The 12,285-nt window shown below is 47.1% G+C and overlaps 1 protein-coding gene across 5 annotated transcripts in view; it reads right to left on the reverse strand.

Moving 5' to 3' along the window:
- LOC137430050 (cyclic AMP-responsive element-binding protein 1) overlaps positions 1-12,285 on the reverse strand; it is a 107,428-nt gene that overhangs the window by 5,619 nt on the left and 89,524 nt on the right. For 4 of the 5 annotated variants that reach the window (XM_068120566.2, XM_068120576.2, XM_068120550.2 and 1 more), the window contains exons 6-7: positions 2,816-2,995; positions 2,582-2,729 (exon numbers count right to left, since the gene is read on the reverse strand). In XM_068120566.2, the coding sequence (XP_067976667.1) occupies positions 2,582-2,729; positions 2,816-2,995 (328 nt within the window). Of the gene's footprint in view, positions 1-2,581; positions 2,746-2,815; positions 2,996-12,285 lie in introns of all 5 variants that reach the window. The other variant, XM_068120590.2, reaches the window with a different exon arrangement.

Here is a 12,285-nt window from a genome sequence, read left to right on the forward strand (position 1 = left end):
AAAATGGCGGCCATGCAGGTGTCTGTGCAAATGCCAACATTGATTTTCAGATTCTCCATGCTCTGAAGATTCCAAAAATGTACAGGTTTGCTAATCCCAAAATTTTGAAAGAAATTATATTTGTTAACATAGTGAACCTGACTATCTTCATCACTGTCCTGAGTGTCATTTTCGCAAAGGTGTCTACGCAAATGTAAACATTAATTTTTGGATTCCTCATGCTCTGAATATTCCAAAAATGTATAGTTTTGCTAATCTACCAAAATTTTGAACGAAATTTTATTTGTTAACATAGTGAACCTGACCAGGGTCTGGCATCTCTGGATCCATGACCAATGCCTGGTTACAACAGTTGGCCTGGTAGCAAGTGTGCTTGATGTACTGCTTGAGTGCTGCCTGGGTTGGAGGAATGTTCTCTAGAGTTCTACACTTCTGTGTGAAGAGCTCTTTCCTGGCATCATTCACTTCCATGCTTTCACTGGTTCGGTTGTACATCAGCACCACAAATCGCTCCAGCAGTAACATTGAGCCTTCACTGACCTCACTTGGCATGCCTAGAAGTTCATAGAGAGCATCATTCACCTCTGGGAAAGGCTTCCAAGTTTCCCAGGCAGTCTTCTTTCCTCTGCCAGCGAATGCAGATACAGTATCACACCCGGTGAAAGCGTGAAAGACTGGGAGAGTCAGACACTGTGTTGGATTCAATGTGGTAACCATTTCCTGAACAGCTATGTACCGAAAGCTTGACCCGACACCAAAGGCAACCCACAGCTCATCAGGAACATCCCCAATTTAGTTGGAAATGACACCTATAATGTTTTTCTACACTATTTGGTTCCAAAATTAAGCGCGTTTGAACATTAGACTCGGTGGACTTGTGGCCATTTTGGATTTGACCTCTCACGGTCCTCAGAGGTCAAATCTGACTTCCCTCCACATCTGAAAATAAACCTTATGGTATGCACTAACTATGTTAGAAATTTCATGCTTTTCTCATAAAATGCACAATTGTTGTTGTTATCCGCTGTACTAGTAGGGGCTTATAGGTTTGCACTCCGTACCTCCGTCTGTCAGTCTGTCGGTCCGTCAGTCCGTCACGCAAAGAACAGCTTTCCGGACTTTTTTCCCTAAACTCTTAATGCTAATGATTTCAAACTAGGTACATGGTTTCCTCATGATAAGTTACAGATCAAGTTCGAACTTCACGACGTTTCGATCATTTTTGACAAAGTTATGGCACGTTGAACTTTGGGAATTTCCCCAACAGTTTCCCGGACTATAATTTGGAGTGTGGTAAGTCATAATACTGTCTTCTATGACAGTGCTACCCAATGCCGATAGGGGACATGTATTGCAGCGCAATACTCAGAATGCTTGTTTACCAACCAATTGATCTGAAATCCGATACAATTTCAGATACAGATCAGTTACAGATACAGTCAGCAGGATTGCTCAGTCTTAGATTTTCCGACTTCGTACTTTTCTAATTCGGATCATGGGGGCTCCCAGGGAGGTGAATTGGGGTAGTGTGTTGGTTCCTCAAAATTTTGATGCCTACTAATCCCTTACCAACCGACTGCTCTGAAACCCAATACAGCCCTTTTATTGGGTCAGCAGGATCGCCCAGTCATAGATTTTTTGATTTCGTATCGGGGTCCTCTCAGGAAATCAGCAGTGATCTGAGCTACAACCTCAAGAGATGACTGTCAGCTCACTTGGGGCTATTTTTAACCACGCTGTGAGTTAAAACCTACTGGCATTGGAAATTGGCCTCAAACCCTCATTAGGTTTAAAACAGCAATGGTTCTTTCTGGGTCATCGCTCGGCCCCTATCTTTCAAAATGAACAAACCGGCCGTAGGCAACAGATCTCGTTGGAGTTTCTGTTTGTCAGAAACCGAAGAAAAGATTTCTGTTGGATGGCATATGGCCTCCGAGGACTATCCGTCACTGAATTGGTGGCCGTATAAGTGGAAGATTTGACCAGGTGTCCACTCATAGTCCACCATTACAATAGTAATGTGTTATACTCACAGTCCAACATTACAATACTTCAAGTCTATTTAAGGATGTCTAATAATTATTGTATCACTTGCCATGTGGTTACCCACTCCTCCCCATCCTCTCTCCATCCCCTCCTCATCCCAAACTCAATTGTAATTTGTAAACAGATGTACAAATACCCTACTTGCTTTAACGACCGTGAAAATGCACGCACTTGTGTCCCACCACCAATAATGTATGCACGCACGCACGCACACACACACACACACACACACACACACACACACACACACACACACACACACACACACACACACACACGTTTTCAAGCCTGCTGACACATCCATTTTGACTCAACAACTAAGTGAAAACACTTTCAGTCCTGTTGCGTCGTTTTTTTTTCCCCACCACACTATTTCTTATATTTTATGAATTTGCATCTTCAAATAATGGAACATCAAAATATACAAATACTGTATGCCTTTGTCTAACTGCACTGCACGAATAAAGCTACACTCCCTCTTTTCAAGACTGTTCACATCCAACGCTAGATTTTCCTACAAGACCGTCACACGGACCTGTTCTTATACAGTCGAAGCTCCCGTTTACGAGATGCTTCCTCCACTGGAGCCACGCCTGTCGGAGATGATGTTGCTACGACGACACCCTGTGGCATGCCCCCAGATGTTGTACGGATCTGGTACGTCTGAACTTCCCCAGAGGCAGCTGGAAAAAAAATGTACTACTGAGCAGTATAAGAGAAAGCGATGTGGATAAACAATTATCAGACGTAAAATGATGAATCTGCATACCTTGGACAACAACCTGGTTAGCAGGCAGTAGCAGCTGCTGCCCGTCACTTGTTTGTGTATAATGGACAAGCGTGGGAGTACCGGTCTGACCCCCACCAACACTTAGGCCTTGCAGACCTAATACATTATCTCCTGCACTTGCCGATGAGAGTTGGACAGCACCACCTTGTGCAATGGCAACTAAAACAACAAACGAGAAAACACAATAACGCCTGCAGATTAGAAGACCTTGTGCAGCAGAAGGGAGAAATAAACAATAACACATTTTCTAATTACCTATGCCACCGAAGGTCGATGGGATGTAGGTTATTTTTTCACCCGTTTGTCTGTCTGTCTGTGAGCAAGATATCTAAAAAAAAGTTATGGATGGATTAGGACGACATTTGGTGGACAGGTGGGGTGTGTGACAAGGACAAATTGATTAGATTTTAGTGAAAATCCGGGTCCGAATCTGGACACTATATATTTTAAATATTTAAGTGATTCTTCACCATTGAGAGGTGGACCCAAAAAATATATATAGCATGATATCTAAAAAAGTTACGGATGAGTTATGACAAAATCTTGTGGATGAGTTGGGTAGGCAAGAAGAACAAGCCGATTAGATTTTGGTTAAGGTGTGGATGCAGATCCGGCCTATCAATGGGATACAACAACAACACAACATGCATTTTAAGGCCATTTTCCCTGCTAGAGCGGGGGTTAGCCTTGCGGCCCCCATGACAATCTTCTCCATTTTGCCCTATTTTCTGCATCTCCCCTTGTTAACCCCCTTGCCCGCATTTCTTCTTCGACCATCTTTAGCCAAGTCTTTCTCGGTCTTCCCCGTCCTCTACTCCCTTCTACATTCATTTCCATCACTCTTCTCAACCAGTCACTTTCATCCTTCCTCAACACATGACCAAACCATCTCAACCTGTTCTTCTTCACAGCATCAATCACAGGCTCTATTCCCATCATCTTTCGCAATTCATTATTTGTCTTCCTCTCTCTCAACGATACTCTGCACATCCGTCGAACCATTCGCATTTCCACCCTTTCCAACCTTCGTTGCTGCTCTACACGTTCATTACCCATGTCTCGCTCCCATAAATCATAACACTTCTCACACATGCAGCATACACCTTTCCCTTCAGCTTCAACGACACTCCCCTCATCATCAGCACGCCACTCAGTTCCCGAAACTTCTTCCATGCACATCTCACTCTAGCAACCGTTGCCGAGTCTGATCCACCTTCTCCATTCAGCATGTCTCCGAGGTAGCAAAATGTTTTCACACCTTCCAGCTTCATGCCGTCTCCAAGATCCAACTCAACATTTCCTCCATCTGCAGCTCCCTCTGTGCACACCTTACATTTGAATGTAGCTGCCACACTGGTTAATGACCCTCTCAGACCACTACATTTTTGATGAACCCACTCAGCGCACATTGTACATTGAATGGAGTTCACTCCGACACCCTTCCTACACACAGCACAGGGCCACTTCCCAGTTCTTTCCACCTCACCACATGCTTTACCACTTGCCATCACCTTCGTCTTTCCGATATTCACCTTCAGACCTTTTGTCTCCATACATTCCTTCCACTTGTTCATCTTTTCCTTCAGTCCATCCATACTTTCCGCAATCAACACCAGATCATCTGCATACAACAACCCACGGTAAACCCTCCTTTACGTTCCGAGCCAGCACTTCCATCACAGCTACAAATAGTAGTGGACTTAGTACCGACCCCTGATGCACTCCCACCTTCACCTCAAACTCACCACTGTTCCCGTCCTTCGTCCTTACAGCTGTGCGCGCTCTTTTGTACATTGCCATCACAACTCTGATCAACCATTCCTCCACTCATAACTTCCTCAATGCCCATGTCAACACTTTGCGTGGAACCCTATCGAATGCTTTCTCCAGATCAACAAACCCAAGAAACAACTTCTTCCTCTTCTCCATGTACTTCTCCTGCAACTGCCTCACAATGAAAAGTGCGTCTGTCGTTCCTCTTCCTGGCATAAATCCAAACTGCATTTCGTCGATCTTCACTTTCTTCCTTATCCTCCTCTCCAACACCCTTTCCAATACCTTCATTCCATGCTCCAATAACTTTATCGCTCGGTACGAGCCACACTCCAGAGGGTCACCTTTCCCCTTGTATAGAGGGACGAGGGTACTCAGTTCCAAATCCACTGGAATGCGGCGTTCTTTCACCACCAGATTACAGATCTCTGTCATTCTCTTCACACCCCAACTTCCTGCTGCCTACAACATATCTCCCACAACTCCCGTCGGCCCTCCCGCTTTTCCACTCTTCATTGCTTTTATCACTTCCTCAACTTCCTTCTCAGTTATCTTCTCTGCCGGTCCTAAAACTGGGTTACTCTCTATGTTGCCATCCCATTCATTCTCTGTATTCAACAGCATTTCCATATATCTTTTCCATCTTCCTTTAATTCCATCTGGGTCGACAACGATTTGTCCCACTTCATCCTTCAAGCAACTCACCCCCATCACATCACACCTCCCTTTCGCTATCTGCTTTGCAATCCTGAATACTGCTTTCTGACCCTCTTCCGAATCCAAGCATTCTCCGAACATTTTCCTACATGCCTCATGCGCCTTTGCTACCTCTTTCTTTGCAGCCTTCCTGGCTGCCTTATAACTTTCATGCTCTGCTGTTTCTGCTCCCGTACCCTTCGCCTTCTGCCACTCCTTGAACTTCTTCCTCTTCTCGTCAATCCTCTTTCCAACTTCATCATCCCACCACCATGTTTCCGAGTGCCTCGGTGGTCCTTTTGTCCATCCACATACCTCACCAACGGCTCCCAACAGACTAGCTTTCATTGACATCCAACCACTTTCAAGCTCAACCACATCATCCTCTACCCTACTCAGCCTCTCTTTTAATGCCTCCCTTACTGTCACCTCTTTCAACCTCCACACCTTCATTCTCGGTTGGTACTTCACCCGCCGAGCTCTCCTCACACCTTTCACCCTATGTCGCAGACAACCAAGTGGTGCTGTGAAACAGCCTCCTCCCCCGGGATCACCTTTGTGTCCCGGGGGTGCCCCCTATCTCGCCTACGCACCATCAGGTAGTCAACGGTTGTCGTCGACCCACCTGACGTGTATGTAACAAGCTTATTATCCTCTTTCTGGAACTGAGTATTACAAATCAACAAATCAGCTCCATCAGCAAACTCCAAAATCCTTTCACCTTCTCCATTTCTCACACCATATCCGTAACCCCCATGAACTCCCTCAAAACCATCCATACTCCTTCCCACATGTCCATTCAGGTCTCCTCCCACCACAACAACTTCCTCATCTTTCACGTTTTCCATCAGCTTCTCTATCGCACACCAGAACTTGTCCTTCTCTTCATCGCTTCGACCAACCTGCGGAGCATATCCCGAGATGACGTTCACCAAGAGCTTTCCAATCATCATTTTCACCATCATCAACCTAGCACTCACTCTAGTCACACTCACCACACTGTCTACAAACTCCTCAGAAAACAGGACACCAACACCATTCACGCCCTCCAGGCACCCTTGCCACACAAACTTGTATTTCTGTCCCTGCCTCCCCTTCACCATTCTCACCACTTCCCTTCCATCTCGTCTCTTGCACACAACATATGTCCACTCTTCTTCTGACCAATACTTCCACCACTTCTCCTGATCTCCCTGTCATTGTCCCTACATTCCATGTCCCAAACCTCAGAAACCGATCTCCACTTCGGGGTGTACCCTGCCCATATGTACTTGTAATTGTCATGGTTCTCTTTTTGAGGCAATGTTTTTATGGCCGGATTCCCTTCCTGACGCCAACCCTCTTAGTCGTCTCTTACGACACGCAGGGATACGGTGTACTTATTCTAACCAGGGTACACACTGGGAAGCGTTTAAAACATGGAAATTCAGGGGGGAGTCGGGGGGAGGGCGGCGTCAGCATCACGGCTGTGGTTTAAACATATTCCAACACTATCCAAACAGAACCATGAAAACCATGAAAAACAATCTGGGAAAAGTCTCCAAGCGAGAACGTGGATTTGAGAAAGAAGGAGCAGAGGCAGAAAAAAAACGAGATATAGGGGGCGGGGCACAAGTCGAGACGAGGAGGAAAGCGAACAAGCACGTGTCCGGGAGGAGAGAAAGAATCAATATAGAATTCTTTGTCTGTCCGTTTGTCCTGTTTTTAAAAACGCCGGACATAGGGTAAGATGCCCGCGAGAGGCAGGGGGGAGAAAATAAAATAAAAGAAACAAGCAAATACTATGAAGGAAAGAACTTACACTCACAAAATACCGACGGGGGGGAAGGGAGCCCGGAAAGACCAGGCTGCGCACGAGGCGCCTATCAATGGGATACAAAACGTAAACTGTTTGGCCTGGTGGAGGTATGCGCTATTGAGTACCGCTCCAGTTTCAATATGTAAATCATGCCAAGATGAATAGCTTCTTTCAACTTATTGAAAAATTCACAAGAGGTATTTACAAAGTTCAAAATGTATGTTGAGTGCCACATTTGGCACATGCCTTTATATGGTGTGCATATTAAAAAGCAGGATGCACACATCACATGCACACACTCTTCCAAGAGCCTCGATCTCTGTTAATAAAATACAATAAAATAAAAGTGACCTTGTTGGTGTTCCCATCTGGACACGGTTCAGGATGCTGTCAACCCAGGTTCAAATCCATTATGCTGTGCTGATTTGACCAGTCGACTTATGTTCTTGTAATTCACGTAGAAGTACACAGTCATCTCATAATGTCCTTTTTATACATGCAATATATGAATAAGCTCCAAAGAGGAGGGAGCGGAGAGGACAGGGGGAAGGGGAGAGGAGAAAAGTGGGAGAGGACTATGGTGAGAGGAGGAAGGGATGAGGAGTAGGGGGTGAGGAAGGGTGTTGAGGAGGAGGGGGAGAAGAGAAGAGGGAGAGGATAAGAGGGAGAGGAGGAGGGGGAGAGGAAGAGGGGGAGAGGAGGAGGGGGAGAGGATGTGGAGGGAGAAGAGGAGGGAAAAGAGGAGGGGGTGAGGAGGAGAAGGGGAGAATAGAGGGATTTTCGAAGCTCCACACGGTCTCCACGTTTTTCGAAGTTAAGTCTGTTCACAATTGTATTTTGTCGAAACTGTATTTATCTTTCGGTGTGTGAAGTTATTGTGTGCAACTTTGGTTGTTTCTCGGTGTTTATCTTTCATAAATTGATCGTCTGTTTGCCGTGTCGCGAGCAAGGCCTTGTACAGTGTGCACTGTACAACCTTGAGGCTTTGTTTTTCTCTCAGTGGTCCGTCGTTTGTGATCCAATAACTTTCGTTCTCTGTATTCCCAGTCTTTTCACCCATAGCCTACTTCCTTGTGTAAATCTCAACTCAAAAAAAAAAAAAAAAAAAAAAAAAAAAACATTTCCTTCTCTGTTCTCATTCGTTTATTCATTCTTATTCGTTCGTTCGTTCTTCGACCACGTGTTTCTCCCCCATTTCCCCAGATAGTTTTCACTCATTAACCTTCAATGTTTACACTTTCCCCTCAAGTTATGTATTCCGTCATATTTTATAACACCTTTTTCTTCTTCTTCTTTAAAAGGCTGCTTTCGACTTGCTCACCAAATCAATTCATCCCAAAAAAAATATCCATCTCCTATAGTGCCTTTGTTCTACATTCCCTAAACTCTCCTGCACTCCATCCTCCATCCAGCGTCCTTAAACGTATTTTTAACTCGAAGGTCACAAGAAACTCATTTTGCAATAAATGTTCGTTTCCCATAAATCGTACACTTTCAAAAATCCAATCTCACCTCTCCCCTCCAAATCTTCCCCATAACCCCTCCCCTCCAAATCTTCCCCATCACCCCTCCCCTCCAAATCTTCCCCATCACCCATCCCTTTCAAATCTCCCCCCTTGCCCCCTCCCTCCGAAACTACCCCCTCACCCCTCCCCGCCAAGACGCCCCCTCGCCCCTCCCCTCCTAGACTCCTGCCTCACCCCTCCCCTCCAAATCTCCCCCAAATCCCATCCCTTTCAAATCCCTCCCCTTGTCCCTTCCCTCCCAAACTCCCCCCTCACCCCTCCCCTTCAAATCTCCCCACCCTCATTGCTTCTCAATTTCCCCCCGCTCACTCCCCCTCCTCAAAGCGTCCTCCCCGCTTCTTCCCCCTTCAAACTCTCACCTCCATCTCCCCCAACCTTCTGCCTCGCTCTTCCCCCTCCTCAAATAACACCTCATTGTGGCTCACCCAATCACCATCAAACCTTTTGTCCGCCCCATCCTTCCCTTTCTCCGAGCTATTCTGAAATCTCTGACACACCTTCAACAGCTCTCCCTACCTCTTCCACCTCTTCCACATCTTACCCTACCCCTCCTCCCACCTGTTCTGTATCTGATGCTCCCCCTTCCTCTTCATTAACGGTATGGACCTCAAACATCCGGGGCCTTCGTTCAAACTTAACCGATCTCTCCATACAGGTTGCTTCTGTCAAACCAGACGTGATCTGCTTAACAGAAACTTTCCTCCTTTATGATGTCTCTGATTCCATAGTATCTCTCCCGGGCTACTCCCTCCTCCGGTATGATAGACCTGAGCCTCGTCCTGGAGGCGGGGTTGCTATCTTTATCAAAAACTCTCTTCCTCACTCGCCCTGCACTGCACTCTCTCCACCTCACCCCCAGGAATACCTCTGGCTACGGCTTCCCCTTCGCTCCCACCTCTTGTTCATATGTGTGTTGTACCGTCCTCCAAACAGTGATGACTCCATCTACATCTCGCTGTCTGATGATATGGACCAACTTCTATCTACTCATCCCAACTCTCTCTTCCTCATATGTGGTGATTTCAACTGTCATCATGCCAGTTGGCTGGGTGTGGGTACCTCTCTCACCAGCCATGGCTCCTCAGCAAAGGACTTCTGCGACTCACTGGGACTGACACAATCTGTCAATTTCCCGACCCGGATCTCAGTCAACGGAACATCTTCTCTTCTGGACTTGGTTATGACTAACTTCCCTGAAAATGTCTGCTGCTCTTCTTCTGCTCCGATCGGAACATCTGATCATGTCCTTGTTAAAGTGGACATCTCTCTGACCATCCTCAGGGAGCCTGCTCAGCGTCGACGAGTCTGGCATTTCACTCAGGCCAACTGGCACGGTCTTCAAGCAGCCATCAATCATCTGGACTGGTCTCCCATCTCTACCACCTCTGACATCAACTCATCCTGGGAATTCTTCCAAAGTAAATTGCTCTCTCTCATGCACAGATTTATCCCATCTCGTCTTCAGTTGTCATACCCTTCCTCCCGTCCATGGTACACGGAATCTTGTGGTGAGGCTGTTGCCCAGAAACAACTTGCCTTCGTCTCCTGGAAAGCAAATCCAACGGAAGGAAATCTCATTTCCTTTCACAAAGCCCGAAACAAGTGTGTGTCCACCCTCAGGAGAGCCAGGAAACAATATCTCTCCGTTCTCAAGACCGAACTCTCTTATCTGTCTCCCTCTTCCAAATCCTGGTGGCGTCTGGTCAAATCCGTTTCTGGTGTTTGTTCCCCCTCCATCCCCTCCCTTACCTCAAACGGCTACACAGCTGACTCCGCACGTGAAAAAGCTGAATGCCTCAACTCTGTGTTTGCCTCTAAATCTTGTGTCCCAAACCCATCCCTCTCTGTACCCACCATACCCAGTCGTACCCTGCTGCTCCTGGACTCCGTGTCCTTTCCTCCTGACAAGGTGGAAAAGTTTCTGTCAACCCTCGACTCTGATTCTGCAACTGGACCCGACGGCATCAGCCCACGGGTCCTAAAATCCTGCTCTGCTGCTCTATCTCACCCTCTCTCTGTTCTCTTCGCCCTCTCTTTTGCTCAAGGTCAACTGCCATCTGCTTGGAAATCAGCCAACATCACCGCTTTGCACAAAAAAGGTGCAAAAACAGATCCTAGCAACTACAGACCAATCAGCCTTCTCCCAATTATCAGCAAAGTCATGGAATCCATCATTGCTTCTGATATGAAATCTTTCCTCTTCTCCAATGGCTTGATCTCTGATCATCAATTTGGTTTCAGACCAGGTCACTCTACTCTGGACATGCTGCTTCTGCTGTCTCAACAATGGATGGAGGTCCTCAATGCCAAACAGGAAATTAGAGCTGTCTCCCTCGACATATCACGTGCCTTCGACACGGTCTGGCACCGCGCTCTGCTCACCAAACTCTCCTCCTTTGGTATCCATGGAAATCTCCACGCATGGCTGGCGGACTTCCTCTCTAGTCGTCGTCAACGTGTGGCCCTGAATGGGTTTCTCTCATCTCCTCTTCCTGTTCAGGCTGGAGTTCCCCAAGGCAGTGTTCTGGGCCCCGTGCTTTTTCTGGTCTTCATCAATGATCTCTCTGACTCTCTCGAAAATCCTCTCTATCTCTTTGCTGATGACTCCACTCTCTGCCGCTCCATTCCTCTTCCCTCAGATCGGCAGTCTGCTGCCTCCTCACTCTCTGAAGACCTGGACAAAATCACAGACTGGTCAAACAAGTGGAACATGTCTTTCAATCCTGACAAATCTCACACTCTTACTATGTCTCTCCGAAAAGATCGACTGGACAACCCTCCCATCTACTTTCTCAACAATCCTCTCCAAGAAGTTCTGTCGCTCAAGATTTTGGGTCTCACTATCTGCCATGATCTTTCTTGGGAAAACCACATTTCCAAGCTGGCCTCCAAAGCCAGTCGCCGACTGGGCATCCTCCGTCGTGCGAAGTCCTTCCTCGGCACACCTGAGCTCCTCACCACATACAAGGCTTTCATCCGCAGCTCAATGGAATACTGTTCTCCCCTATGGGCCGGTGCTCCTGCCTCACACCTAGCTCGGCTTCACGCTGTTGAAACCAAAGCTTTCAGAATTATTGGAATCTCCCGCGATGAAGCTATCTCTGAGGGCCTTTCACTCACTCACCGCAGGCAGGTAGGTGGTCTTTCTGTCTTCTACCGACTCCTCTCCGGCCTTGCACCCCCAGCTCTCTCTGTGCTCTGTCCCCCAAATATTCCTACAGGTCGCACAAGATCTGCCAGCAACCCTCTGATGGTTAAACTGCCGAAATCTCGGCTCTCCGCTCACCTTCACTCTTTCATTCCTCTTTTCTCCCGCCTCTGGAACAAACTCCCTCACTCCCTTCAATCCCACTCCTCCCTCCAGGTCTTTAAAACAGCTGTTCACCACCATCTCTTATCTTCCCCCATCCAAAACCTTGATCTTTTCTACCCCCGCTAATTCACCCCAGATCCACCTTGTTTGAAATTCCAACTTCTTTCCTGGAAGTCCTGGCAGTGTCCATATGTTTTATACCTCTCCCACTGGCCCCTTCCCACGCCCCCCCCCCCCCCCCAAAGCCCTCGCCCTCTCTCAGATCTCTCGATGTCTCCATGTCTCTCGGTCCCTGCTCTCAAATGTTGTGTTTGTGTCCTTCCCCCTCTCTCCCCATCTTGTC

Source organism: Myxine glutinosa, chromosome 1 (genome assembly GCF_964187855.1).
Source record: "Myxine glutinosa chromosome 1, kmMyxGlut1.1, whole genome shotgun sequence".
NCBI lineage: Eukaryota > Metazoa > Chordata > Myxini > Myxiniformes > Myxinidae > Myxine > Myxine glutinosa.